Genomic DNA, 26,566 nt, shown 5'->3' on the forward strand with positions numbered 1-26,566 from the left:
TCGTTTGGCACTGGTCTCGGAGATCGGCTTCAGCTGTGGCGGCCGGGGCGACGGTTAGAAGGGAGAAAGGTCGGGCTGCTCGCGGGATCGGGAGGAGAGAGAGAGAAAGGAGAGAGAAATCTGAGGGGAGGAGAGAGAGGAAGGATAAAAATCTGACTTTTTGACCAAATTACCATTTTGCCCTTCGCGGTATTTTGATCGTAATTTCTTCGTTACAACTCCGATTCGAGTCTACTCCGTGTCTACGGACTCTTTTCGCAGTGCTCTACGCAACGGCGTAAGCAGAGTTGCCAAATTCTTTCTCGATCAAAAAGTCAATTTTTTTCCTATTAAAATATGCGATGGCAAAATCGTCTTTTTGCTAGAAGATATTAATCTTACTTTTTAGATATTTTGTTACTTCAAGGTATTTTGTTACTTCACGGATGGATCTCTGGCTGACTAAAGCCTGAGCTAACAACTCCAAGGTCTACTGGACGTTTGAATCTCCCCGCTTACTAAGTACAGTAAATACGGCTCCTGACGAGCCTTTAACAAAAGATTACTATACCGGTTCAGATACCGGTGTAGTTCCTGTTCGACTTGGAAATCTCATCCCCTTATGTCGGGATATCTGTCTAATTTCCCTACGGACACCACCACCATTTGGGCCCAATTTGAAAAGAAAACGAGGATGCACAGAGTGCGAAGTCTACAGGAAGTAAAACCTATGCTCTGATACCAAATTGACAGGACCCGATCCCAATTCCACTTTGGAATTCGAACCAAGCCCTGTGCGTGTCCGACATCTGGTAACTATCGGCCACAAATGACCATTTTACCCTTCCTGCTACTGTTACTATGAAAACTTTCCCTGGACTCCTGCCGAAAATTCGGCAGAGTCTCCCCTGTATTTTGACCAAACCCAAAAATTTTCTCCTGTTAAAACAAACAAATAATCTCATACCAACCGCCAGAATAAATTTAATCAATCAAACACCAGTTCAGGTTTCCCACTAAAATTGGATATCAGAGCATTTTCTAAAAGTTTACAAGGTTTCAAGGACTTTCCACAAAACTCTATGTTACCTGGTGGCGCGGAAGCTAGGAATGGCCCGGTGGTGGGTTCCAGCGCACTTCTACAGCCTGGGGGGCGAAAAACAGGTTAAAAGTGTGAGTGGACAAACGAAAATATATTCTTAAAACGATTTAGAACTATAATAACCCCCTGTTGTAAAAATAACTCGATATGTAAATTTAAAATTCGGCTGTATTCAACAAAAAGTATTTAAATCAATAGGTACATGTATATGTATGTATAAGTAAGAAACGGCTCGAATATCAAGTAAACTGATATAAAAGTTCTGAAGTAATAATTTTATAAAAATACTGAAATTCCTTTTTAAAACTACCACCTAAGTGTACCCTTGTAAAATCCGTCAATTCCCCTGGCAGGTCTCGGGCGACACGCAGTCTATCCGAGCCGCAAACTGGCAGGATACAGGGGACTAAGGTCAACCTGATCCGCCGGCAGGTCTCGATGACACAAAGTCGGCTCGAGCCGCTCTGGCAACATACAGACCGGGACCGTAGTCGGGGACACAGAGTCAGCCGAGCCGCAATCCTGGCAGGTCTCGGGACACCAAGTCTGCCGAGCCGCAAATCCTGGCACTCACGGTCCGAGCGTCCCCGTAACTCGTGAGGCAAAGTCAAGTGCACTGACATAAACTGAAATCGGACTGGATGTCCGTAGACATCGGTCCAACTCTGGGTAATCACCAAATAAAGGGTGGGTACATGGTGGTTCTAAAATAAACTATTTTTAGAAAAATCTAATAACTCACTGCCTTTTTGTGAAACTGAAATTTAACTGCTATCTCCTCTGGTAGAATTCTCAAACTCTGCTTTTTATATTACGGGAGCTTCAGTAACTAAGCAACATGTAAATCAACGCATTTTACAGCACAAATCATGCTCGAAATAAACAGTTCATAAAACTTATTCAAGGTCAAATAATAAAATTAACTATTATAAACTCCTTCATAAAATCTTATTTGTATAAAATCAATATAAAATCATTTAGGTAAACTTATTTATATAAATCAATATAAATTCATTTACGTAAACTTATTTATATAATCATTTATATAACTTATGTATATGAAATCCTTTATGAAAGAAAGTCCACTCACTGATGGTCCGAGCTAGCTGGACCATTCGAAGGTCCCTCTTGCGAGTCGATCGGACCCCTGGTGCCTGATTAATCATGAATAATAAATTAATAAGCTGTTGAATAAAAAGAATTTAAATTAAACACCCTGCTCCAGGCTCCTAGAAATACGTGCACTCGTTTCAAGTTACTCCTATGCCCACATTAGCTTTTTAGACAGTTAGAACGGCCTTAAGAGACCCGAAGCCTCGCTAAGCGATAAGCTGCCAGATCGGCCGATCCGGGACCCGTGGGGTCCACGATCTCCGATGGCCAATCTGGGCTTCTCTAAAGGTTCCTTACAGAGGAGGAACCATGTTTCGCGAATTTGGTCCGAAACGGACGGTCGGATTGGCCAAAATCGCGTTATCGCTTAAGATCCAAACCCTAGACCTAGGGTTCGCGATTTCGGAGTATCCGGGATTCCGATTCGCTATCCGTCGAATCCTACACGATCCTGGAATCGTGTAGTACGACATATCCAAAATTGAGTGCGATCCAACGATTTGACGACATTGCACCCAAGGATCGCGCGATATGGAAAATCCGTTCGGGGCTCAAACGGACTCCGAATCGAGATCCGCGAAATCCTACGCGCTCGTGACGACACGAGGATCACAAAACTGCATAGATTCGATTCACCACCCTCGCCCACGCGCCGCCACACGCACGAGCAGATTGGGTGTCCAAAGCGATTTTGGGTTGCCGGAAAATCTCTGAACCAAGACTCCAAACTCCTATCCTAGGTAAAACACCCCATTTGGAGTCACTTTTGTTCTTGGACATACCCCAAAAAGTGACCGAAAACAGCCGATCACGGCGGCCGAAGTTTCAGCCAATTTTCAAGTCGAAAATCGAACGTTCTAGAGCCAAAATCGATCGAAACCCATACATCCATCAGCTAGAACACGAAAAATAGCTGAGAAACCATACCTTACTCGATCGATTTGGTGGAGAATTGAGAGAGAATGAGGAGCTCAAAGTTCAAACTGAAAAATCGGCAAAAATGGCGATTTCCGGCGAACTCCGGCCACGGCAAAGGCGGCGACGGGTCCGGAAATGACGGCGGTCGAGTGGTGGTTCGTTTGGCACCGGTCTCGTAGATCGGCTCCAGCTGTGGCTGCCGGGGCGACGGTGAGAAGGGAGGAAGGTCGGGCTGCTCGCGGGATCGGGAGGAAAGAGAAATCTGAGGGGAGGAGAGAGAGGAAGGGATAAAAATCTGACTTTTTGACCAAATTACCATTTTGCCCTTCGCGATATTTTGATCGTAATTTTTTCGTTACAACTCCGATTCGAGTCTTCTCCGTGTCTACGGACTCGTTTCGCCGTGCTCTACGCAACAGCTCAAGTGGAGTTGCCAAATTCTTTCTCGATCAAAAAGTCAATTTTTCCCCTATTAAAATATGCGAGGGCAAAATCGTCTTTTTGCTAGAATATATTAATCTTACTTTTTAGATATTTTGTTACTTTTTTCAATATTTTGTTTTGGGTTATTACAGAAGATGGTTCTATGACATAGTAATAACAAAATAGTTCTATGACATAGTATAAACAATGTACTTCTATGAAATGGTATTAACAATGTTTTCTATGAAATGGTATGAACAATATACCTTTATGGAATGGTATTAACAATGTATGACATGATATTAACACTGTACTTTTATGACATGGTATTAACAATGTACTTCGGGCTTGCTGGGCTTGTTTTAAGTTAATCAATGGTAGAGATGTAATTTATAGTAACTTCAACATTCATTTCATATGTAATAAATGGTTTTTGGGTATGTTTCTAAATTGAATTTCACGTAGGATTTTTTTATAATTTCAGCTTCTATTTTGGGTGTATTACTAAAGCTCTATTTTTTCAATTCCTCTCTAAATTTTAACCAAGAAAGTGGTTTAAGAAGCTTATTGTGGATGCTCTAAGACGGTTATGATTTTGGTAGAGACGAATGAGATTTGGTTTGGGCCGGGTAAATGAACCTCTTCTTTCTCACATTGGCTTCTTCAAAAAAATCCGTGTTTTTTCCATTTAAATTGAGGAAAAAACAATTAGTCCCAGTTTTTTCATTGTTTATTTATTTGGAGAGTTGGTTATTCATTTGTGACTGTATTTATGGCTATCTTGTTTTCTAGGTGAAAAGATATTTAATGGTTTTATGGTGCATGTAAAAGTATGTGCCACTCTATACGTACCAGAGTCAGACAGACCAATGAAATTCGTCCAAAAAGAAGGCTTTTATGTTATTGTCCTGCAAAAAATTTATCACAGGGCAGGTTTTGCTGGTCCTTGGTGTCACTGACCTCTGCTTCTATATAGACTCGGGGCTCAAAATATATGGTTGAAATATAAAACAAACAGAACCTGCATGCAATGCAATTGGTGTTTTATTTTTTTCCTTTTAATTTAACTCAAAATTTTAAAACAAAAGTAAGAAATTTGTAGTTCTGAGTGTTTAAGATTATTAGCATTGCATTCGAAGTTCTAGATGCGATTTCTTCTCCTGTGATATTGCGCGTATCAAAATTTAAAAGAAAAATTACAGAAAGAAAAACAAAAAGGAAAACAAAGAATCTTATAAAGATTCATTCCATCGATGCAAGAGACCATGTCTTCACTCCACCTACTTGGCTCTTGCTCATTTTTTTCTTATTTGGATTCATTTCTCATGGCAATCAATCAATAATCCCAAATGGACCAAATATACATGCATACATAGTACATACCCAGCCCTAATAACAGGGGAGGGACAGCTGTCCAAGTTGAAAGCCGCTGGTTGCTATAGACTTGCAAAGCTGGGCGGTAGCACCATAAACACTAACGTGCATATATATATTACTATTTACTAGTACCTGCAGTCTAGAGAGACAGAGACAGAGACAGAGAGATCAGAGAAAATCGTTTTACTTATTGACCACTCCATGACCTGACTGATTGCATCAGCCCTAGAGCTACCTCTGCCTTTTGTTGCTCTCTCTCTCTCTCTCTCTCTTATGTATTTTGATGATATATTTAGTTTGTACATTACATCACTGTTGCTGTTGCTGTTGCTGTTGCTGGTACAGCGTGCACCACTCCCTTGCCTGCCATGCATGCTTTTTTTTCTGCAGCCCACAGCCTTTGCTTGTTCAACAAAACAACCACATGTCTCTCTCTCTTTTACACACTTTCTGCAGCTCACATACAACTTTTTCCAGCTAAGGCTGAGGAGGGAGAAAATTTTAGCTGCAACGGGATAAAAAAGTGATATTATATGAAAGTGTTATCGTGTTATAATGTTATTAGTCAAAAATAATAAAATAGTGCTATTTTTGTTTCCTAGAAGTCTTTATTTTTTCTGTTGCATTGGAAGAAAATAAACTCCTTTGAGTTTCGAACCTCGGTGTTGTTTCTTTCGTTTTCGAACGTTGCTTTAATGTTTTGGTTAGGCAATTCCCCAAAGGGAAGGAAGGCCAAGGATCCCATTTGCACCTCAACCAAACGAGTCCTGCACTATTTTGAACTGGACAATATATATTGGTTGTTTAACCAAAGCAATCTCATGAGTTGTCAATCATTTTACAAGCAAGATCCAAGGAATTTATTACAAACAAACACCTTGAAAACTGCAAAACCATATTCCTCGTGGCCTTGTCCTTTGGATAAAGAGAAGTTCACCAAGTAGTTAACTGAGGAAAACTGGTCCTAAGCATCACTCCTCACACCACCAAAACTATTCCCCCTCTGCGAAATGAAAATAAAGTAAAAACAAACATCAACAGAATCGCGAATAAAATCACACTGTTAAGATCGTAAGATCATGTCCCATATTTTTACATCAAGTCAAGTGTCACCACATATGGGTCCATGACCCCACCTCATCCTTCACTTTTTAAGCTCATATAGGCACACAACAAATGCCCTCAACCTAACAATTTTGACGCATTGGATACTAGGAGCAAATAGTCAATGAATTTATGCTAGAATAGTCAATGAATTTATGTTACATTAACATTTTGGTACTCAAATTCGAAAATGGCTCTTGCAGTCCTTCACCTTCAATTTATCTCGTATTGTTGGCTCAAATCTCACATTCTATTAGAGCACTTTCACCGGTGCACATTTGCCAGGGCAAAATGGAGCCTAGGCTTGGAATAAGCCCCACATCAATGAAAGGCAGTCTGGACCAAAAAAGGCCTCATTTACCCATGCCAGTCCAAAAGCAAGAATTGCTTAAGTTGTTGCCTGGGTTTGTTGATCTTATGCTGACGTCAACGACCAATTTAAATACAAAAATAAAAAACACCAAGCAATTCATTTTTTTTTTCTATAAATACCTAACCATCTTCACTTTTCACACCAAAACTCCGTATCTTCTCCTCGTATCTCATGTGACTAGTTCTGCCCTTACTTACCCTTCATTGCCTTTGCCCTTTACCATGGCACCATGGGTGGAAGTTCTCTTACTTTTCACGTTAAAGATAAAGGCAACTTTGTCATTTTAAGTAGTTTTTATGTTCGATGCTTTTTAAGAGCAATGATATTTGAATTTATGCACGATTTACATTTTGATCCTCTAACTTGAATATTAATTAGCTTCGATGATCCCTCACATTCACTTCCTCTCTGATCATTGGTCCTGTCACCATCATCGAAGAACAAAATAAAGGTCCTAATCCCAATGTCCTAGCCACTCCCCCTTCTTCGCCCTCAAACTTTATCCATAAATTCCTCATTTTTTTGAAAATCAAATTGGATGGTAATAAGAAGGGGAGTGTGGCTTGCCATTAGGGTGAGTGGGGTAGTTTACCAGGTTGCTGCTTCTTATTGAAATCATGATTGTGTTAAGGGATAAATGATGGTACAATTTGTTGACGATTGCAATGACTTTGCGAGGAAAGCTAGTAGGAAGTAAAAACTACATAAATTTATCATTGCTCCTATATTCAAGTTGGAAACAAAGTTGAGGGACTACCGGGGCCAATATGAGTTGAATGACCAAAATAAAATTTGAGTTTAAGTTTATAGACCATTGCTCTTAAAACCACTAGGGAGGTGGACTTAAAATAATAATTTTTCACCTAAATTAAAAAAAAAATGTAATCAATATAATGACATGGCCAATGGTACGAGAGGGAGTTAGTTAATTGACTACATGAACTAGTTTCCAAGTTTGAAAGCCAATCATTTGTCGAATTTGAAGACCAAAATGCATCAATCCTACCTAACTGATTAAACCGACTAATACACTTCGTAATTACCTGTTTGGTTTGATTTTGATCAAGAAAAAACTGAACAGCTTAAAAATCAAACCGAACTATATATTATTTGACTTGGTTTGGTTTTGAACTTTTGTAAACCATCATAAACCGAACTGGACTGTCTACTTATATATTTATATTTAATTTTATATGTGTAGTCCTCTAATTAGAAAATAACTAGATATGAATGTTGAATTATAGCTATATTAATATTAAAATTTGAAGTTTTATGATATGTTGAGTTTTAGGATGGTTTGATACATTAGAAAATGAAAAAGGTATGTAGCAAGTTGTGATTTTGTTGTTATTATAATTGAGCTAACAATATTGAAAAAATAAAAAATAAAAGAGAATTGGACTTAGGCCCAAATCTATCGATCCAAATCGTTTTAAATTAATTTGGTTTGATTTGGTTAGTTCAATTTCCTTTATAATTATTATCAAAATCAAATTAAATCAAACTGTTATATTATAATTCATTCGACTGTGATTTTAAAGTGAAACCTATCCAATCCGATTTCACCTCAAAATCACAAAATACCCGCCCAACATATGTATTGCCCCAACAATTACTCTTTTCTAGAACAATTTTTTTTTACTCATTATAAACAAGTTACCAAAAGTGCATTTTTAAAGGAGGTGGGCCCGTGGTGGGCTTTCGCGAATCGTGATCGGATGGATGGGACATAGCTACGATATCGATATTGATTCGAGACCGGGCTTTTTTAACCCCAGTTAAGTCAATATTTTTACCACGGTTAATTCACCTACTAACTTCCTCTATTTAACTAACCCCCATTTCACACTCTTCGTCCCCTGCACTTACTCTTCGTCTTCCTCTCTCCCACTCTCTGAAAAACCGTTTTCACTTGTCTTCAAACTCCCAAAGCGTCTCGCATTCCAGCTCTGCGAAGCCAAAATGTCACTCGAATACCACCTCTTGTTCATACCCAGGATGGCTCTTCAATCATCCGTTCTGGGCTTTGAGGCATTTGCTTGTTTGTTTCTGTTCATGGCTGTCTTTGGTTTCTGGCTCTTCCCCGGTGGCCTTGCTTGGGCTTTTTGCAAGGTCCGGGATTTCAAAGCGATTCCGGGTCCACCTGGTTATCCGCTTATCGGGTCACTCACTGTTTTCACTGGTTCTACGCGTCACCGAGTGCTTGCTAAGATGGCTAAGAGCCTCAAGGCCGAGGCTTTGATGTCTTTCTCCGTGGGGCTATCTCGGTTTGTCATCTCAAGCCAGCCAGAGACTGCTAAAGAAATTTTGAACAGCTCCGCTTTTGCCAATAGGCCTGCAAATGAGACGGCCTACGAGCTTTTGTTTTACAGAGCAATGGGGTTTGCGCCGTACGGAGAGTACTGGAGGAATTTGAGAAGGATAGCAGCAACCCATTTGTTTAGTCCTAAGAGAATGGCTGGCTCTGAAGTTTATAGACGTGAAGTGGGGTTGAAAATGGCTGAGGAGATTAGGAGTTTGATGGTTGAGAAAGGTGAGGTTCAGATGAAAAACGTGCTTCATTTTGGGTCTTTGAACAACGTGATGATGACTGTGTTTGGGCGCTGCTATGAGTTTGGGGAAGGCGGCGAAGGGCATGAGCTTGATAAGCTAGTCAGGGAAGGGTATGAGCTGCTTGGTTTATTCAACTGGAACAACCATTTTCCATTTCTAGGTTGGTTGGATTTGCAGGGTGTGAGGAAGAGGTGCAGAATTTTGGTTTCAAAAGTGAATGCTTTTGTCGGAAAAATCATTGAAGAGCATAGGCTGAAGAAGGTCAAAGGTGACAACTTTGACACCGACTGCAGTGGGGATTTTGTTGATGTTTTGCTTGCTATGGAAAATGATCACAAACTCGGTGACTCTGACATGATCGCCGTGCTTTGGGTACTAATTTGTTCATATTTGAACTCTCATTTTTGGTGAATTTAGTGTAATTCTAAAAAATTTAATGTTCCATATTTTACAGGAGATGATCTTCCGAGGAACTGACACAGTAGCTACTCTGCTAGAATGGGTTCTTGCAAGAATGGTTTTGCACCCAGAAATACAAGCCAAAGCCCAAAGTGAAATCGACTCTGCGGTTGGCGCCTCAAGGCCAGTTTTGGGTTCTGATGTCGCTAACCTGCCCTACCTCCAAGCCATTGTGAAAGAGTGTCTGAGGGTGCACCCACCAGGGCCTTTGCTCTCATGGGCTCGCATTGCAATCCATGATGTTTATGTCGGTGAAAACTTCATCCCAGCAGGAACAACAGCCATGGTGAACATGTGGGCAATAACTCATGATGAAAAGGTCTGGTCTGAGCCAAAATTGTTTAGGCCCGAGCGTTTCATGGAAGAGGAAGTGAGCGTCGTGGGCACTGACCTGAGGCTGGCTCCCTTTGGTTCTGGGAGGAGGGTGTGCCCTGGAAGAGCCTTGGGATTGGCTTCTGTTCAACTCTGGCTGGCTCAGTTGCTTCAGAACTTCAATTGGGTTCCTTCTGAGAAAAGTGATGTGGATTTGTCCGAGTGTTTGAAACTGTCTATGGAGATGAAGAGCCCACTGGTTTGCAGGGCGGTTCCTAGGTTTGTTTGATGATACTTTTCATTTTATGTTGGGGCCGGTGCTGTGTTTATTTATTGTAAAATTAATGTGGACCCTGTTCTGGTGTTAAGTAGACTTAAATTAGGTTGCTTAGGTTGTGCAAGTTGGAGTAAATGGTCTCCTGGGTGTGCAAGTTTTGAGTATGTAGCTGGGCTGGTCTCATGCACCGCACACAAGTTTGGGTTTTCCTGATGTGCAGAAAATGTAGCAGCTGCTTCTGGTCTGGTTTTATGTAATGCATGGGCATCTTATGTTGTGAAATAAAAGTTAATTAATGATGTGTGTATATTCATCAGAAAGACAATTGCTTGAAATGTGGTTAACTATTTAAAAATTTTCCTGCATGCATGCAACCAGATTTCAATTAGTCCTACTTGAGATCTTCATGAATAGCAAAAGTAAAACCCTCCAGACACTGCAGGTTTTGGTAGTATATGAGTCGGCTCTATTCTTGAGATTCATATTCCTTTTGAATTAAGATAGAGAGAATATTATCATGTATATGGTGGAGCAGAGCTAAAAAGCGATAGATATGTGTATTGTGAAGCCAGCTTGTGTAAAGGAGATGCAACAGCGATTTGGATATCCCTGCCGAGCCTTTTTTGCTTGCTTTCATAGATTCACTGATTCTCATCTCTTTTCACGTATGCCTTTGCCCTTGGCAACTATTGGTTAACCGTTTTGAGACTATACATCTACAGTTTAAACTCTAAATAATGATTCTACCCCCGATGCGACATTTTTAAATTGCTTCGGCGTTATTTATGGGAGAAACACTTGTGTGAAATGGGGATAATATTATTTTGCTATTTTAGCTCATCAACTAATCACAGCATGTCATGCGTGATAACTTTTCAACGTCAAGAGTCAATAATTGTAATTAGTTGAGGATAGCAAAATAGTATTATTTCCGCTTCACACAAGTTGTATGATAGTAACTATTTGTGCTTATTAAAGGAATGGCACAACTAAGTTGTATCAACGTCAAGAGTCAATAATTGTAATTAGTTGAAGATAGCAAAATAATATTATTTCCGCTTCACACAAGTTGTATGATAGTAACTATTTGTGCTTATTAAGGGAATGGCACAACTAAGTTGTCTCTAGGCTGCTGCTTTGGCTAGAATCGAGTCTTGACGACCAAACCGACTAGCTATATATTGCAAAAGCTGTTGTGAATGGAGAGCATTTCATAGGTTGCTTGCAGCAGCATTGTATATCTAGGAAGGGGCATAAATGAGGCAGTGGCCCCCCTTGGTCACTGACGCCTTGACGCCTTGTGCCGAAAAGCTTACCTTCCCCCGACAGATTAATATTGCAAATATTGAAAAATATCAAAGAGGATCGAAGTAAAGATCTAAATATCAAAACAGATCATATCAACAACAGATAGTCATTGTGCAAGTGAGTCGGTAATCGTATCAACACTACTAGTCCATTCACTTGATCATCTATTAAGCTCCCTCTAAATAATGGGATCACAATTCAACTACATTGTGATTAATCTTTACCCTAGTGCAGAAGGGTGGATTCTTGTTGTAAAAAATTATTAATATATACGAACTACGATCGCACCGCGTGAAGTATGAATTTTTACTATAAGAATCGCATTCCTCCAACTTTATTGTATATAACAAAAGTGTGTGGAATAATTCTTGTTTTTTATAGCGTACACTGTCCTAATCAACTGGTTGAATCGATCTGTGCATATCTATTATACTTTTATTGAGTAAAAGTTTAATTTTTCCATGTTTAGAGAATGACTGGATGTGGAGAATAAATTTATAAGGATATTCCCTGGCATGGCTGCCCCTTTTTTTTATAATTTTTTTTTCTTTTTCAAAAGAAAAAGTTCCAAGTGTATTAAGGGGCAAAGTTGGTAGTTCGTAATTTTTATGGGTACCTTGGTGCAGTGAGCAGATGGCTGGGTGAATAAAGAGCGACTCAGTTTCTGGTTGCGAATACAAAGGCCCGTTGCAGAGACACGAGCTTTGTTATATCAAGAGGCAAAAAAACATATTGGGCTCTAACCGCAAATACTAATAGATGTGAGCCCAAAAACCTAAAAGCCCAAAATTCCAAAAACAGTATCATCGTGCTCAACAGCTGGTTCCATTAAGGTATGGAGAGTTGCACCCACTCCCATCCCAGCTATGGCCTTCTCCATCAGCTAACGCACACACTCCCCGCCCTCTCTCTGTCACACCCAATCAGAAATGGATCCGATGCCCAACACCCGCCGGACCCGAAAAATCCCACCTAAACCCGAACTCTACTCCACCGTTGTCATCCACGAAGATGACGATTCCAACTCCGAATCCGATCGAGACCAGAGGCAGCGGCGGAGCAAGCCCAAGAGCTCCGACCCGGAACCCGACCTCTACGCCACAATGGTCTACAAGGGCAATGTTCGAGACGACGAAGACGAAGACGAAGACGACGACGCTTCACTCCCTCCGCTCCTCAAACGCCTTCCCAAAGACTTCGGCGGCGGAGCCTCAATCGATTACTTCGACGACGAGGAGGACGAAAATGGCGGCGATTTCGGCACTATGATCATCAAGCCCGATCGCAATCGGACCACGAGGAGGTCACGTGACTTCAAGCGAGGCTCCATCGACGATGACGGAGATGGCGATGGGTTCTCCACTTTTGTGGTCAGGTCGTCGAGCGAGAGAGAGTCGATAAGTGGGACCGTGGTGAGGAGGACGAGCAGCGGCGCTGGTTCGACGATGAGTAGGGCGGTGGCGAGCATGCAGGCCTCGTCGGAGTTAGGGTTTGGGAAGCAGAGGAGGGGCAGTGGATCCTCGCAAGGCGAAGAGTATCGCCAAACCACTAAAATGTCGTCGAGTTCCATACCCGATAGCGTTACCAGAGAAGACCCCACTGTAAAGTACGAGTTGCTCAATGAACTTGGTGGGTTCTCGTACTTCAACTTCAATGCGTTTCAGCTTCTCCTTCATTTCTTCCTGAATGGAATTTTGCTTAGAGCGGTTTTTATTTTTTTTTTAATTTTTTTTTGTGGTATTGGGAATGCCAGGGAAGGGGTCTTATGGCGCGGTTTATAAAGCTAGGGATATAAAGACTTCGGAGCTCGTGGCAATCAAAGTCATTTCCTTGTCTCAAGGGGTCTGTTTCTGTTATCTTCTTCGGTTTCTTATGCATTTGATTGGTTACTTTGTTCGGAGTTTGATTTTGTTTTGTTTTTAGGAGGAGGGGTATGAAGAAATTTGTGGTGAAATTGAGATGCTGCAGCAATGCAATCACCCTAATGTTGTTCGGTACCTGGGGAGCTACCAAGGAGAAGAGTATCTTTGGGTAATGGATAGCATTTGCTTTGGTTAATGGTGAAATTGCTAAATGATAGAGCTATTGTTGGTTTCTTGTTTTGTAATTTGGGTAGTGCAAAATCTGAGACTGGCGACTGTTTTTCTGCGTCTTCTTAGATTGTGATGGAGTACTGTGGTGGTGGAAGTGTTGCAGACTTGATGAATGTTACCGAGGATGCTTTGGAGGAGTACCAAATAGCCTACATTTGTAGGGAGGCATTGAAGGTTGGATCAACTTTGAATGGATATTTCGATCCAAATGAAACAATTCCACCTCATTAAGGGGGGTCTCCCCTCCCCTGATTTTGCATGGTTAAGTTTTGTCATGAGGAAATGCTCAATGAAGTGCCTATAAAATGCTTCAGTCTTTATGTTATCTCAGGTTTAATATTTGGATGCAATTTAACCAACTCAAAAGTTGTGTAGTGCTGATGCCACTTTCATTCTTTGTTATTCAATTAAATATATTTTTAACTAAATTATTTTCTGTCTATTTCATATGCTGTTGATTTGAACAATATTTGTTTCGTGTAGGGCCTTGCTTATTTGCACTCCATTTTCAAGGTCCACAGAGATATAAAGGGTGGTAATATTCTGTTAACTGAACAAGGAGATGTGAAGTTGGGTGAGTGCAATCATCATTTGCTTATATGTGGTGCTCTCTAGGGAGGGACAATAAAAGGACGTTTTTGTAACACTTGAATCATGCTGATCTTTCACATCTAATGATAATCATACTTTTTCATACTCTCCATAACATTAATAGCATTATGACATCATCAAAGAGGGTGGCAAGGAGTTTCCTTACCCTTTAATTTTGTTTTTCAACATTTCATTTTGACAATAGAAATGGAGTATAATAAAGTGCTCTTTACTATTATTTCCAGTTTTTGTTTTGCATGTGAAGTTCATAAGTTTCTTGTACTTTTAACAACACACTGACCCAACTTTGGTGTATGACAATGTTGACAGGTGATTTTGGGGTTGCAGCACAGCTAACAAGAACCATGTCCAAGCGCAACACGGTATGTCAATTGGTTGGATAAGATCTAAATGTCATACGTGATGCAGAATTGTGTTTAGTATGACAATTTGTTTAATTGCCCCAAAATTTGCACTTGGTATACCGGAAGTTGCTAGTACTTTGTTCTAAGGTCCGATGCTTAGTATTTCTTCTTGTTCTCAATAAGGGGTGTCTTTCTGGGATAAATCCCTGTGTTAGCTACCAAAGTGGTTGCTGTGGGGTTGAACTTTTGACAGGATGGTTCATGAGACACGAATCCCATGTGCCCTCGCCATCTCCTCAAGTCCTTAAGGCTTGTTTAGGTGATTTGGTTATTTTAAAAACATAATCAAGGGACTCTGCTGATTCCCTGAACTTGCTTCATTGTGATCAATAGACAATTACGAATATTCTTTTCCTGATAGGATGGCCAGTTACAAAGCTTGATTCGAGGAATTTTTTTTTTAACATAATTTTATTTTACTCAGTTCATTGGCACTCCACATTGGATGGCTCCAGAAGTTATTCAGGAAAGCCGCTATGATGGAAAGGTATCTTTTGTACTCTACGCAGAATTTTATTTGTGTCATCTTGCTTCTTTCTTCTAGGACCATCCGACCATGTGCTGCTCTTTCTTTGGTTAACTACTTTTAGAGATAATATTATTATGGTGAAACCCATAGCAAGACTGACTTCTTGGTCTAATTTATGTCTTATTCAGGTGGATGTATGGGCTCTTGGTGTTTCTGCAATTGAAATGGCAGAGGTAATATTCAGCTAGTTCTTTTCGAAGGAGATATGTTCAGCATGTAAATTGTCCAATTTCGTGGAAAATTTAAGAGGCAGCTGTTTTAAGCTGCTTGTTAGTGTTTTCCTCTTTTCCTGTTTTTAGTTCTTAAGTAATTGGTTCTTTGTGACTGCTGTATAAATTGTGAATACTGGTATTAGTTCACACTAACAAATAATTGTTTATTCCTTAGCCCCAATCGATTACTCATTATTCTCTTGCACAATATCGTGCCATTCTTGGCAATGGTCATTCATTTTGATATGTTTTCCTTGTGATAATTTTCAGGGGCTCCCTCCAAGATCTTCTGTGCATCCAATGAGGGTTAGTGTTTTTTCACCTTTTATTTTCTAGTTATTAGAAAGTTGAAGTGATATTTTCTTCATCATAATTTGTACCTTGGTTGCATGGTCAATTGGAGTATGGGGGTCACTTTCTGTGTTGCATATTCTTTCATTGGGTGCTTTTATTGACAATAAGGTTTAGAGATGGCATTAGTAAAAATTGGATGTTTCAAGAGGAATGCGCCTTTGATAAGGGGCCCTGGATAAATACAAGTAGCAAAAATATCATATTTTCTAAGCATAAATAGGGATTCTGTGATGTGATGTGAATATTTTCCATGTTTGGAAGTGTGACTCAAATGTTGTGTGGTTAATAGAAACTGATACTGAAGGGTCTGATTAACCTTCCAAATTTAAACAGCCTTCAACTCTCTTTCCCCTGGTTCCATTCTTTTCTTTCGGTTAAAATTTTCAAAATATAGTGAATAATGAATTGTGTATATTCGTTTTTATAAAACTTTGAAGGAAATTTAGCTTCTGAAGATGTTGGAAAGCTTGTGGAGACTTAGCAAAAGAGGAAAGGAAAATTCTGCAGCATCATTCTTTCAATTGTTTTTTCTACTTTTCCCAAGCTGAATGTTGATTTGCTAAAAAATTTCTTCGTTTTTAGTTTTTCCTATTCAAATCATTATTGATGAGGGGATATGTAACCTATTTATTGTCTATTATAGGTTTTATTCATGATATCCCTTGAGCCAGCCCCGATGCTTGAGGATAAAGAAAAATGGTCCGTTTTCATTCTTTTGTATCTGTGATCTTATTCTAGCAATTATTGAGGACAGTAGCCTGTATAAAGCAATTCTCCTGACACATCTGGTATCACAATGTTAAAATACTTTCTATTGTATCATAAAGCATTGTTGGTTTTATGATTTTCGTGTTCCCTACGAGATTTGTACTCAACCAACATGATTTATTTTACCAGAACCACTGCTGTGGTTTGAACTCGTAACTACCGAGCATGAGTTAACACTTAAGCTTATGACTTGGAGTGACTCTTTGCCTGTGGCCCTTATACAAGCTGCTGTACTTGAGTTCAATCTGTTTTTTCTTTTAGGAGGGGTTGCAATAGAACAATAGGAGTTATCATCAAACAATTAAGAGTTCTGATGTAAAGTTGTACTAGTGCAAATTTTTAATTCATGATGGTTTTAACTTTTGTCATGTATAAGTCCAAAGTTTTTTGCTTTTATTGTGCCACATTGCTAAAATGGTATTGAACATCTTATGACCTTAGGTTTTCTCTTGCAGGTCTCTCGTGTTTCATGATTTTGTGGCGAAGTGCCTCACAAAAGAACCTCGTCTACGTCCTACTGCATCTGAGATGCTGAAGGTAGTGTTTTTAGTGAAGGGCTCTACATTCTATTGATAAATTGGGATTATGAAAAGCCTTGTTTAAAAGTTGTGTCATGATAAAGTTTTTCCATCAAAATCAATTTCTTTCCTGCAAGAATCAACTTGAAGCAATGATTTATATGGAAACTTCTGATGATACTTGCAAGCATACGATTCCTTTTGGGAGTAATTTTATTTACGTTAAGTGGATTGATTTATGTACAATATTAAAAAAGAAATATCATGGCTCATCTTTACTAGTGCTTATAATCTTACAATTTGTGTCTTTATTCTGACTTTAAAAATATTTTATTTAAAATACAGCACAAATTCATCGAAAAATGCAAGTGTGGTCCCTCTGCAATGCTGGCAAAGATTGAAAAAGCAAGGCAAATTAGGGCTTCCATGGCTTTGCAAGCACAAAGTATTGCTCCAGTTGAACCGGAAGATAGTGTATGAAATCCTCCTCTTTTTTCTCTCTGTGCATGTTTGTGTCAATTTTTTATATCTGAATATGCAGTTTTAATTTGAACAGACACTTGTAGTTTCAAAAGTCAATGAGGATTATGGAGATACTGTACCTTCAAGGCCTAATAATCAAGTGGAAAATGAAGTATCTACAGCTAGCACGTTGAGGAAGCAGCACATATCTGGTGATGCAGGACTGGCCGGGGAAGGTATGTATGTTATTTGACTGAAGACTTCTAGGTGTGCTGTACATGATAGTTACATAACAACTTAATTTCTTCAGAAATATTACTGAGATTGGGCTGATTCGCCTGGATCTACATGGTAATGCATGTGCCATCTACTCAGATGTCTGTAGTAAGCCGTCTTGAGTAGGCTGAAATATGAAAAACTAATTTGTGCTTGGGTATTGAATTCGGAGCAGGGACGTTAAGGTCCTAATGGAAACTTGTTCCTTTTATTTTTTTTTTTTCCTTTACACATTTATTGTTATTTTTTTTAATTGCATGAAATATTGTGATGAAGCCAAATGTGGGCTGGACGATATGTTTTCATAATATTAGATTTATAAGGGTGCAAATGGAATGGTGAGCTACTAGTGATAGTGACATCATTTACTGCTTTCTATTTTTGGTACAGGACATCACTTGATGTTTGACATATTGGGGTTGCTCTATTCATGTTGTGAATCTCTAAGACCAGTTGGCTAAATGTATCTTAGTGAAATGATTCTGTGAGGGCATAATTATTGATTCTCTTGTTTGAAATCGTTTTGCTCTTGGGGTAGGGCATGATCATCTGATCTACGTAAAACCTATATTTAATAGGTAATTTTGGCACTGTAATAATTCACGGTGGAGATGAAAGAGATGAGACTGCTAATCAGACACAAAGTTTTAATGTCAAAGAACCTGCAGCTGGTCCAGGATTTCTTGAAAACCCTTCCAATACTGGCACAGGAGGTAAACCAGCTGAACCCAGGTACTTCCCTCACTATTTATTTGTGAATTTTTATTCAGAAATCTGTTTTAAAGATTTTTTTTTCCTTCTTTTTCTGTTTTGGTTGGGGGGTGTGGACATAGTAGTTTGTGATAATACTAATTTGCTCATGTAGATAAAAGATAGATTACTTGATATACAATATAAATTTCCCAGTCAAAATATAATTAGAAGACCGCACTGAATTTATTGGGATGTTCTATCAGGGTGGAAAATGCTGGAGGTGTTTCCTTACATAGCATTTCGGTTGGAGAACCACATTCAGTTACACAGACCATACAGGCATCTTCTCGTTCAATTCTTGGCTCTTCTGAGCAGAACCTCAAGACAAAAGGACAGGTTGAAGGTCAAAGCAGTGGCACATTGAAGAATGAAACTGTCAACCGGAAAGCTTTTGCAATGCAAGATAAGGTAATATTCGTCCTGAATTTTATGGTTACCAGTTGATAGGCCCCTATCACAATCAAACATGCCCTCCTCCCTTTCTAGCCACTTGGTTCTCTCCTCACTAATCGAACACCATTCCAACCTCCTCCACTTAAACCCTCCCCTTCCAAGGTCAATGCAAGTATTTAACTGCCTGTTTTCATTTTTATGGCAGCTTTGGTCCATATATGCAGCTGGTAATACAGTGCCTATTCCATTTTTGAGGGCAACGGATATATCCCCCATTGCTCTCTTATCAGATAATGTTCTTGGAGGCATGCATGAGGATAATAATGGAAGTGTAGCCGTAGAGGCTCTACAGGAGCTTTTTACTGGTGATGGACAGTCTAAAAAGGGACGAAGGGGACAAAATGAGGTCAAATCTCTCTCTCTCTCTCTCTCTCTCTCTCTCTCTCTCTCTCTCTCTAAGCATTTTTTGATCCCTTGATGTGGTGCAGATGCCCCTCCCTCCAAGTGTTTACAAAAGGCTCTTTACAAGTTCAACTCTAATGAATCTCGCACAGGCTTTAGCCTACCACAAGATGTATGTCAACCAAATTATATTTGCATTGAACATTTTGCTTTGGCTTGGTACAAAATGAAAAGAAAAATGTTGCTTTTACAAGTGATTTCCTTGTTTGTATTGCTTGTTCTTTACTCCCCACATCTTACTTGCTTCAGGTGCTATGAAGATATGCCGCTCCAAGAGTTGCAAGCAACTCAGGAACAACAGACGATTCAAAATCTTTGTGATACACTAAGAACCATTCTTAGATTGTAGGAAAATGTAGGCTGCCAGACTGTAATTTTCTTTCTTTTGATGGTCTATATGTTAAAAGAGTAGATTCTATCAAAAAAGAAGAAGAGGCTAGATAAACTAAACTACAAGGGAGAGGAGCTGTGCGGTTGACAATGGGTAGGTAGTCTGCAGTTGTTGTGGTCTGCCTTGTACACTGCTGCGGCTTCACTTTGATGCGTATGCCGTGTTTTCTTTTCTTTTCTTTTTCATATATAACTTGTATCAAGTAAATAACTTTCCTTGTAAATCACATGAATAATTTTGTGGAAATGAAATTATTAAATGAAGCGCATTTTACATGGCAACTTATGAAACGAAATTTTCAGTCTCCATTGTACAATAAGAAATTAAACATCAACAAAATCTCTTTGGGAGGAGATATGAAATTTGGCGGTGAATTGAATACACAACTTAATAACAAATGAACTTTAAGAAAATAATTCGAAAACAGGACGATCACCATAAATCACTATCTTTTTTATTTTCTTGAGAAAAGGCAGTAGAAGTTTTTATTTTTTATTTCTTTTAAGTTCCTTATATCAAAATCATAACCCGAAAAAGAACGCCGCGGAACCGGCAAATTACTAGAAAGTAAAAGACGGAGGGAGCTTTGCTTGCAAAAACCCAGAACCCAAAACCCCAAAGAGAGAGAAGGATGATGGTGAGGAGGAGCCTACAGTTTCTCAGTGTTGGCAGGTGCTTCGCCTCCTCCTCTTCATCTTTCAGAAGCCTTTCTTTCCTATCAGCCAACCCAAAAATTCCATTACCCTTTCTCCTGGACTCTCCTCCTCCTCCTCCTTCTTCTTCTTCGTCCTATCTTTCTGGTTTGGTTCGTTTCTCTCTTAAATCCTGTCCCACAATATTTCCTTTTCGTACTCTTCGCTTCGTAAACACAGAGTCCTCTGAGGATAATCAAGATGACCCTTTTCAAGGTAATCTCTATTTTCTCGTTTATCCGATTTTCCCATTTATGATCTGTTAAATTTATATGTAGCTCTTTACTTGTAATTTGTTGGGAATCTCTAAGAAATTTAATTTCTATAAAAATAAAATAAAAATATTTATGCTTCTTTGAATGGTAATTAAGCATTCACATTTCCTTATGTTACTAGTTATCAAGGCCACAACTTCAGTGATTGTTTGTCTTATGAAAAAAAACATCTTCAGTTCAGTGTTTGTAAAATTACTCTAAATCTTACAGAGAGCTAGTAGTTAATAATTAAATATATGTGGTCTTCTTCTTATATAGTTGTTTTCTTTGCACATTCCCTTATATTGTTGCTTTTCAAGGGTGTAAAAGTTTCACATTTTCAGGTGAAGAAATTGAAGAGCAAGAGACCTCAGGTGGATGGGAAGAGGGAGACACCACAGATGGTTGGGAGGAAGAGGACGTCGGTGAGCCTGAGGTACAATGGTCTGGCTTCAACATTTTGATTGCTCAACCTTCATTTTGGCTTTAAAATTGATGTTTCATTTGATGCTAGTCATTGATTTTGAACAGATTGGCGATGGGGGTGATGGTGGTGGGGTGGTATTGCACGGTGTCCCTTGGGGTGAGCGGGCTCTGTCCATTGCTCATGAGGCCTTAAAGCAATTTGGAGATAATGTCAAGCTCTTTTCTTTCAAGACTACTCCTCGAGGATATGTATATGTGAGACTGGACAAACTGTTAAACGAGTAACTCTTCTATTCTTCTCAGCAAATTTTTTTTAATAAACAGCTTAACATACAAATTTTGGCAGTTAACAGATGAAACTCATTTTCCCATGGACTGCAAATAGGAGAATAGCACATGCTTAAGATGACAACACTTCAGATTCTCAGTTTTCTTCCGTTGATTGTTTGCTGAAGGCTACTTGTCACAAAAATAAAATAAAAGCCTTCGCAAGTTGTGTTTGCTTTGTAAATGGAGGAAAAATGAACTTTATATATTATGAAATTCTCTTCATATGCAACCCTTTGTTATGTTAGGTTCTGATATGATGTTCTACTTTTATCAGATATGGTTGTCCCAGCATGGAGGAACTTGAAAGCTACAGTAAAGAATACAAGAAAATATTAGATGAAGTTGGAGCACTTGGAGAAATACCTGAAAATTTGGCTCTTGAGGTATTAAATGGCTGGCTCTATCATGTGAATTTGATCCATACAAATATGTTTAGTGTATAAAACTACTTTTGTTTTGAAGGTGTCATCTCCGGGTGCAGAGAGGTTACTAAAGTTACCGGATGATTTACTTCGGTTCATAGATATGCCTATGAGAGTAAGCTATGTAGAAGATGTGGATTCTAAATGCTGCGAAAAGGAAGGAGTATTCAATCTGGAGACCATCGAGGCAGAGTCTAAGAACTGTGTGTGGAAGTTGGCAAATGTGAAGGAAAACAGGGACCCGGCTAGCAAAGGCAGACCATTAACACGTAAACAGAGGGATTGGAGATTAAAATTGCCATTTTCAGGGCATAGAAGGGTACTTCTGTATCTAGAATACTGAAAATCGCCAATCTAGTTGTATTTTAGAACTCAAGTTGCTAAAGCTTTATGACGTTTCTGTTTAGAAAATGTTGGTTAGGAAACACAGATTTTAGCAGATTTCTGGTGTTGCAGTTTGTATCGTATCTGGAATTTTGTCTCAAGAATTTAACTGGAGTAAAGAAACAACCTCAATTTTCAAAACATATGTGAGATTGAGTTTCGTATCTTCAGGTTCCTATGTGGTTTGAATATGCTTTATTGTCTAAATGAAGGCACCTCCGTGAAGCATGACTTGATTTGCGATTATGTGCTAGTGTAAAGTCCAACCCATTTACTTCTTCAGCCACGAAAGGCTTTGCCTCTGTGCTTGCTTTCCGTGTTAAGATTCTTTTCGTTTTTGGGCCATGCCATTTACAAATTCTATTGAAGTGGCCAAAGGGACCATTCCATCTCCTGCCATGCCTTATTCAGGGTAGGCAAGCTTTTGGTGGGTGGGAGTTGACAGATGCCGCTCTCAAACTGCAATCTAAATCTTAACGTGAGAGACATTTCCAAAGCTTTTGCTTTAACTGGACCAAACGCTTTTAAAAAATATATATTTTATACAAGCGATATTGGGGGAAGGAGATTCATTCAAACAAACACAGAACTTCAGGTGCATATAAGAATAACTGCTCTTAATCACTTGAACACAATACCTCACCTTAAGACGAAAAACTCATTTAGTAAATGAGAAATGTTACAACTTATCTACAGGGTGTAGATAAGTTAGAGAAGATGCAGAACCAATCGTGCAATATTTTTTCAAGGTTAAGAGAAAGTGAAAAAGAGAATTTGATGTCAGCAACTGGATCTATTTGAAGAGAATCTATGGGAATTTTGAAAGAGAGAAAAAAGGTCACTGTTTACATAAAGCAGATGAAGAAAAACAACAAAGGAAATGAGAGAATTAAACAGTTAAAATTGACAGCAATGACTTGAATAAAAGGGAGTTATGAGCTATTATTATGAGTGGGATGGCTACTGTTTGTCCTCGTGGGCCTGTGGGAGGTGGTTGCTTGTCGGTTTTCGGTTGCTCTCTATCCTCAGCACTTTGATTGGATTTCAATTCTGTTCAATTCTAGGCCAAGAAAAAAAGTCCCACTGACACCCTCAGAAATGAGGGATTTGGATCCGTGATCGAACAAAGAAGAACCCAATTGAAAACCTACAATCCCAAGGTCACAGTCTTGGTGATTGTAGATGGAAAGAGATGGTAAATATGCCATAAAATGATGAAAGATTGATATGAGTAGATTTACATAGTGCAAAAAAATTGTACGTCAATTGAAAAGGAGCATATGTCCATTTTGGGAGGCCCCCAAGCAATAGGGTAGGCTCATAATAGATCAGTGGACCACAAAAACAAACAAGTGGGTTTCCTTCTCCATTCTTACATCATCTGATTTAGACTCCTCCCTCCCTCACTTACTGACAAATTGCTAATTAGGTTCCTCAAAAGTCTCTCTCTCAACCCATTTGGCTGCAGAAGGAGCCTGTTCATAAAGGGTCCCTTTTCTTTTTGGACAGTATTTCTCTCCTCCATCGTCCATGTAAATAGGTACTCGAAGATTCATGCCAATAAATAATAGTTTATTTATTTATTTATTTTAAAAAAAATTTGGTGAATTATTTTTGCATACATACATGTATCTTCTTTCGGAAAAGGAGACGAGCAGTATCCTTTCCTATTTCTTTTCTTTTCTTGGATGCATATATGTACAAACATCAAAGTTCAAAGTTTGTTAACACGAGCTAGCATGTGGGAAACTTTTAACGTATTGAAACAGCCAAAGAAGCATGGCCATTCAACCTGAAACCAAGCTATACTGATCCCCAAGTTGAAAGTCTTCCAATATGTGGAGAAATATTATTACTTTTGGAAATATATTTTTGCTATATAATTTGATGAGCAACAAGAACCCATCAAAAAACTAGAGAGATAAAAGACCATGGATCTTAATCACAGATTAGACTCTACTGTACATAATGCAGAAGAAAAGAAACCAAACTGTACTTCATGGCCTGTTATGTCAAAAGTAGATAACAATATTGGTTCATTGTCCCACTTTTAAAAATTAGTATTGGTAGGCCTCAAGACTGAAACAAATGAACCAAATGGAAGAAGAATCCTTCAACTGAAAGTCTGTCTAAATTTAACAATACACCAACTGCCTTTTCAGCTCAACACTGAGATTGGAAATCTACCTATTTTCAGGTTGATGGGTTCTAAGACCAAACAAACAAACATAATCAAACAATTAAGGTCATAGATGTTGGTTGATTGTATGACCAGCCAATTGAGAAAGGGTCTAAATTGACATTGATTGGATATCCAGCTAAACTTTGCCTTATTTTTCAGTATCCTACAGCCTAGAAGAAACTAGGACATGCATGGAGGCAATGACAATAAATTTAGAATTGAAGCAAATCCAAGTTAGAATATTTTAGTACGCATTTGTTATACACCACTTTATTCACACAAGTTGCTAGACTTTGTTCAAATTCAATGACTTGTATTACTATTGGTGTAAAATAATCAAAGATACCAATTTGCGATATAAAAGTTTACTTTGAAAGGTGGGAAGAGCAAAATTTGGTGAAGTTACATTCCCCACACGTTACTCGTTTATCTTAATTTTCTCCACATAAGGCATCTCATCAATCATTTCAACGGCCAATTTCAAGTGAGTTTGTGTTAATGTTGTTGCTTTCAGCCATAACCACATTGACTACTACTTTGTTGGCTTTTTGACAAAATGGAAAACAGCTTCTTAGTTCCTTGTAAACTTGAAAACCGTAGGCTGAAATGTTGATGGAAAAGTACAGCATGAGAAGAAACAATTGGGAGATGATTTTGAAAGGGAAGCCTCAGATTGTTATTCAATAATGCATCCGCATAAAAAGAAAAGTACTTCATTTTGTACTCCAAGTTTTGTGGGGGTAGGGATGCTAGATTTGCATGCTATGCTTTCCAGTTGAATATCTGATGGGATCGATTAGGACCGCCAATGTCCTGAAACTTTGAGCTTTTGTGAAACTATGTTTAGTCAAAAACAACGGTCTAGAAAAGCTAATTGCCCTCAATATAGAGCATTAGTTAGGACCACCAATCCATTGAACACATAGATGATTTGTAATAACTGATTACATGCAATGTTATTGCAGAGAAGTTATGACTTGTAGAAAACTAATACAAGTGGTAAAAGAAAAAGAAAAGAAATGAAATAATCGTTGTATGGTCAATTTCATCGTCCATCCTTTTCAATGGTTCAATAATTGTTAAGGAGAGGTACAAAATGAAGGAAGTCTAATGAGCTCTCACTAAGGATGACGAAATTTCCATTAAAGAATGAAGCTAAAGAGCACATACATAAGACCATTAAAAAAAAGACTAGATCAACTTGGAGAAACAGAAAATTGCAGTGTCATTACAGAAAGGAAAAAAAAAAATTATGCCTTCATTTTATAATAAAAGTGGTAAAAGTTGAGGAGTTGCTCTCAGAAGAAACTAAGTGGCATTTGGGAGCAGCATTATGAGAGGTGTTTGTTTCTTTGTCAAACAGTCAAAGTTATAAGCAACAGAGTGAAGTGAAGATGTCAGCCAAGCCATGGTTCATGGCGCTTGCTTCTTCCCAAAAGGAGTATACAATGTAAGAAGACCCCATCAGCGTGTGTCAGGCTTTTATAATGCTAAAGATTTTTGAAACGGGGGTAGGAGGGAGGGAGGAAGTCTTGATTTGTCATGATGGTGGGGGCTTTGATTTGTTGTTAGAGGCTTTTATACTTTTTACTTGAATAACTTCTTCTGCCACTTTTTCTGATTTTGATAGCATGAGATTCCAAACTACTCTTGTGTTTCATCATCATTTTATTTATTTATATGGTGTATTTACTTACTTGTGAAAATTGTGGTGGTAGAGGTTGGAGAAAATGATGGCTGACATAATATTTTCAGTATAAACACCATGAAAGATGACATAAAGCTGGTTTATATGATTAAGGAAAGCCACCTAGGAGAGAAATTGTCATGCAACGGGGATACCACTTTTTGCTATCTCCGGCTAATAACACAATAATATGTGGGATAATTTTTTCACGTGTCATTGTGTTATTAACTGAGAATACTGAAACAGTGCTATCCCCATTACAAGAAAGTTTTTTTCCCCATGAGATTGAAATGCCATGACCACTTTCAAGTAAAAGATGGAGTAACAAATTAAAGTACTTGAATTCCAGTGATCTTAGATTGGTTCTTTCAATTAGTTGATCAATTGGTGTGATTGATGTGCTTGAATTGCAGCAAATCAAGGAAATGAGGAGTGAGATAAAGAAATAGTTCATTGCACTTGTTAAAGCCCACCCATAGAAAATTGCTCACTTGTATTCTCAAGTACAAACCACCCCCTGTTGGTGGATGATCAGTATGTGGGATCAAGGAGGTGATGGGTAGAGGGTAAGACACATAATAGTGCACAAACATATAAAAGTGTACAAATAGCTGCTTTTGAAGAGACAAAGAAAAAGAAATTTAAAAAGCATGTGCAAAGCAAA

At 38.7% G+C, this 26,566-nt stretch overlaps 3 protein-coding genes across 3 annotated transcripts; all 3 read left to right on the forward strand.

Moving 5' to 3' along the window:
- The first annotated feature begins 8,259 nt into the window (after nucleotides 1–8,259).
- On the forward strand, nucleotides 8,260–10,263 carry LOC117615131 (cytochrome P450 78A5-like). Its single transcript, XM_034344144.1, has 2 exons — nucleotides 8,260–9,314; nucleotides 9,397–10,263. The coding sequence occupies exons 1-2, from the start codon at nucleotides 8,352–8,354 to the stop codon at nucleotides 10,000–10,002; spliced, it is 1,569 nt and encodes a 522-aa protein (XP_034200035.1). The 5' UTR covers nucleotides 8,260–8,351; the 3' UTR covers nucleotides 10,003–10,263.
- A 1,825-nt stretch (nucleotides 10,264–12,088) lies between these two features.
- LOC117613349 (germinal center kinase 1) lies at nucleotides 12,089–19,820 on the forward strand. Its single transcript, XM_034341961.1, has 18 exons — nucleotides 12,089–12,927; nucleotides 13,052–13,140; nucleotides 13,222–13,329; nucleotides 13,458–13,565; nucleotides 13,875–13,965; nucleotides 14,313–14,365; nucleotides 14,832–14,894; nucleotides 15,065–15,109; nucleotides 15,419–15,454; nucleotides 16,146–16,201; nucleotides 16,726–16,807; nucleotides 17,134–17,262; nucleotides 17,345–17,486; nucleotides 18,105–18,258; nucleotides 18,483–18,687; nucleotides 18,878–19,078; nucleotides 19,161–19,246; nucleotides 19,384–19,820. The coding sequence occupies exons 1-18, from the start codon at nucleotides 12,228–12,230 to the stop codon at nucleotides 19,481–19,483; spliced, it is 2,448 nt and encodes an 815-aa protein (XP_034197852.1). The 5' UTR covers nucleotides 12,089–12,227; the 3' UTR covers nucleotides 19,484–19,820.
- Nucleotides 19,821–20,059: 239 nt separating this feature from the next.
- LOC117614381 lies at nucleotides 20,060–22,197 on the forward strand. Its single transcript, XM_034343183.1, has 5 exons — nucleotides 20,060–20,433; nucleotides 20,816–20,907; nucleotides 21,003–21,178; nucleotides 21,502–21,610; nucleotides 21,690–22,197. Exons 1-5 carry the CDS (start codon nucleotides 20,157–20,159, stop codon nucleotides 21,990–21,992), a joined length of 957 nt encoding a protein of 318 aa, XP_034199074.1. The 5' UTR covers nucleotides 20,060–20,156; the 3' UTR covers nucleotides 21,993–22,197.
- The last annotated feature ends 4,369 nt before the right edge of the window (nucleotides 22,198–26,566 follow it).

Source organism: Prunus dulcis, chromosome 1, assembly GCF_902201215.1.
Source record: "Prunus dulcis chromosome 1, ALMONDv2, whole genome shotgun sequence".
NCBI classification, from domain to species: domain Eukaryota; kingdom Viridiplantae; phylum Streptophyta; class Magnoliopsida; order Rosales; family Rosaceae; genus Prunus; species Prunus dulcis.

Bases quoted from the DNA above. Each gene is read 5' to 3' on its own strand.
- LOC117614381 (XM_034343183.1), top strand. From the start codon at position 20,157: ATGATGGTGAGGAGGAGCCTACAGTTTCTCAGTGTTGGCAGGTGCTTC. The intron at 20,434-20,815 runs GTAATCTCTATT...TCACATTTTCAG, and splicing joins TCAAGATGACCCTTTTCAAG to GTGAAGAAATTGAAGAGCAA. The intron at 20,908-21,002 runs GTACAATGGTCT...GATTTTGAACAG, and splicing joins AGGACGTCGGTGAGCCTGAG to ATTGGCGATGGGGGTGATGG.
- LOC117615131 (XM_034344144.1), top strand. From the start codon at position 8,352: ATGTCACTCGAATACCACCTCTTGTTCATACCCAGGATGGCTCTTCAA. The intron at 9,315-9,396 runs GTACTAATTTGT...CATATTTTACAG, and splicing joins ACATGATCGCCGTGCTTTGG to GAGATGATCTTCCGAGGAAC.
- LOC117613349 (XM_034341961.1), top strand. From the start codon at position 12,228: ATGGATCCGATGCCCAACACCCGCCGGACCCGAAAAATCCCACCTAAA. The intron at 13,330-13,457 runs GTAATGGATAGC...GCGTCTTCTTAG, and splicing joins AAGGAGAAGAGTATCTTTGG to ATTGTGATGGAGTACTGTGG. The intron at 18,259-18,482 runs GTACTTCCCTCA...ATGTTCTATCAG, and splicing joins GGTAAACCAGCTGAACCCAG to GGTGGAAAATGCTGGAGGTG.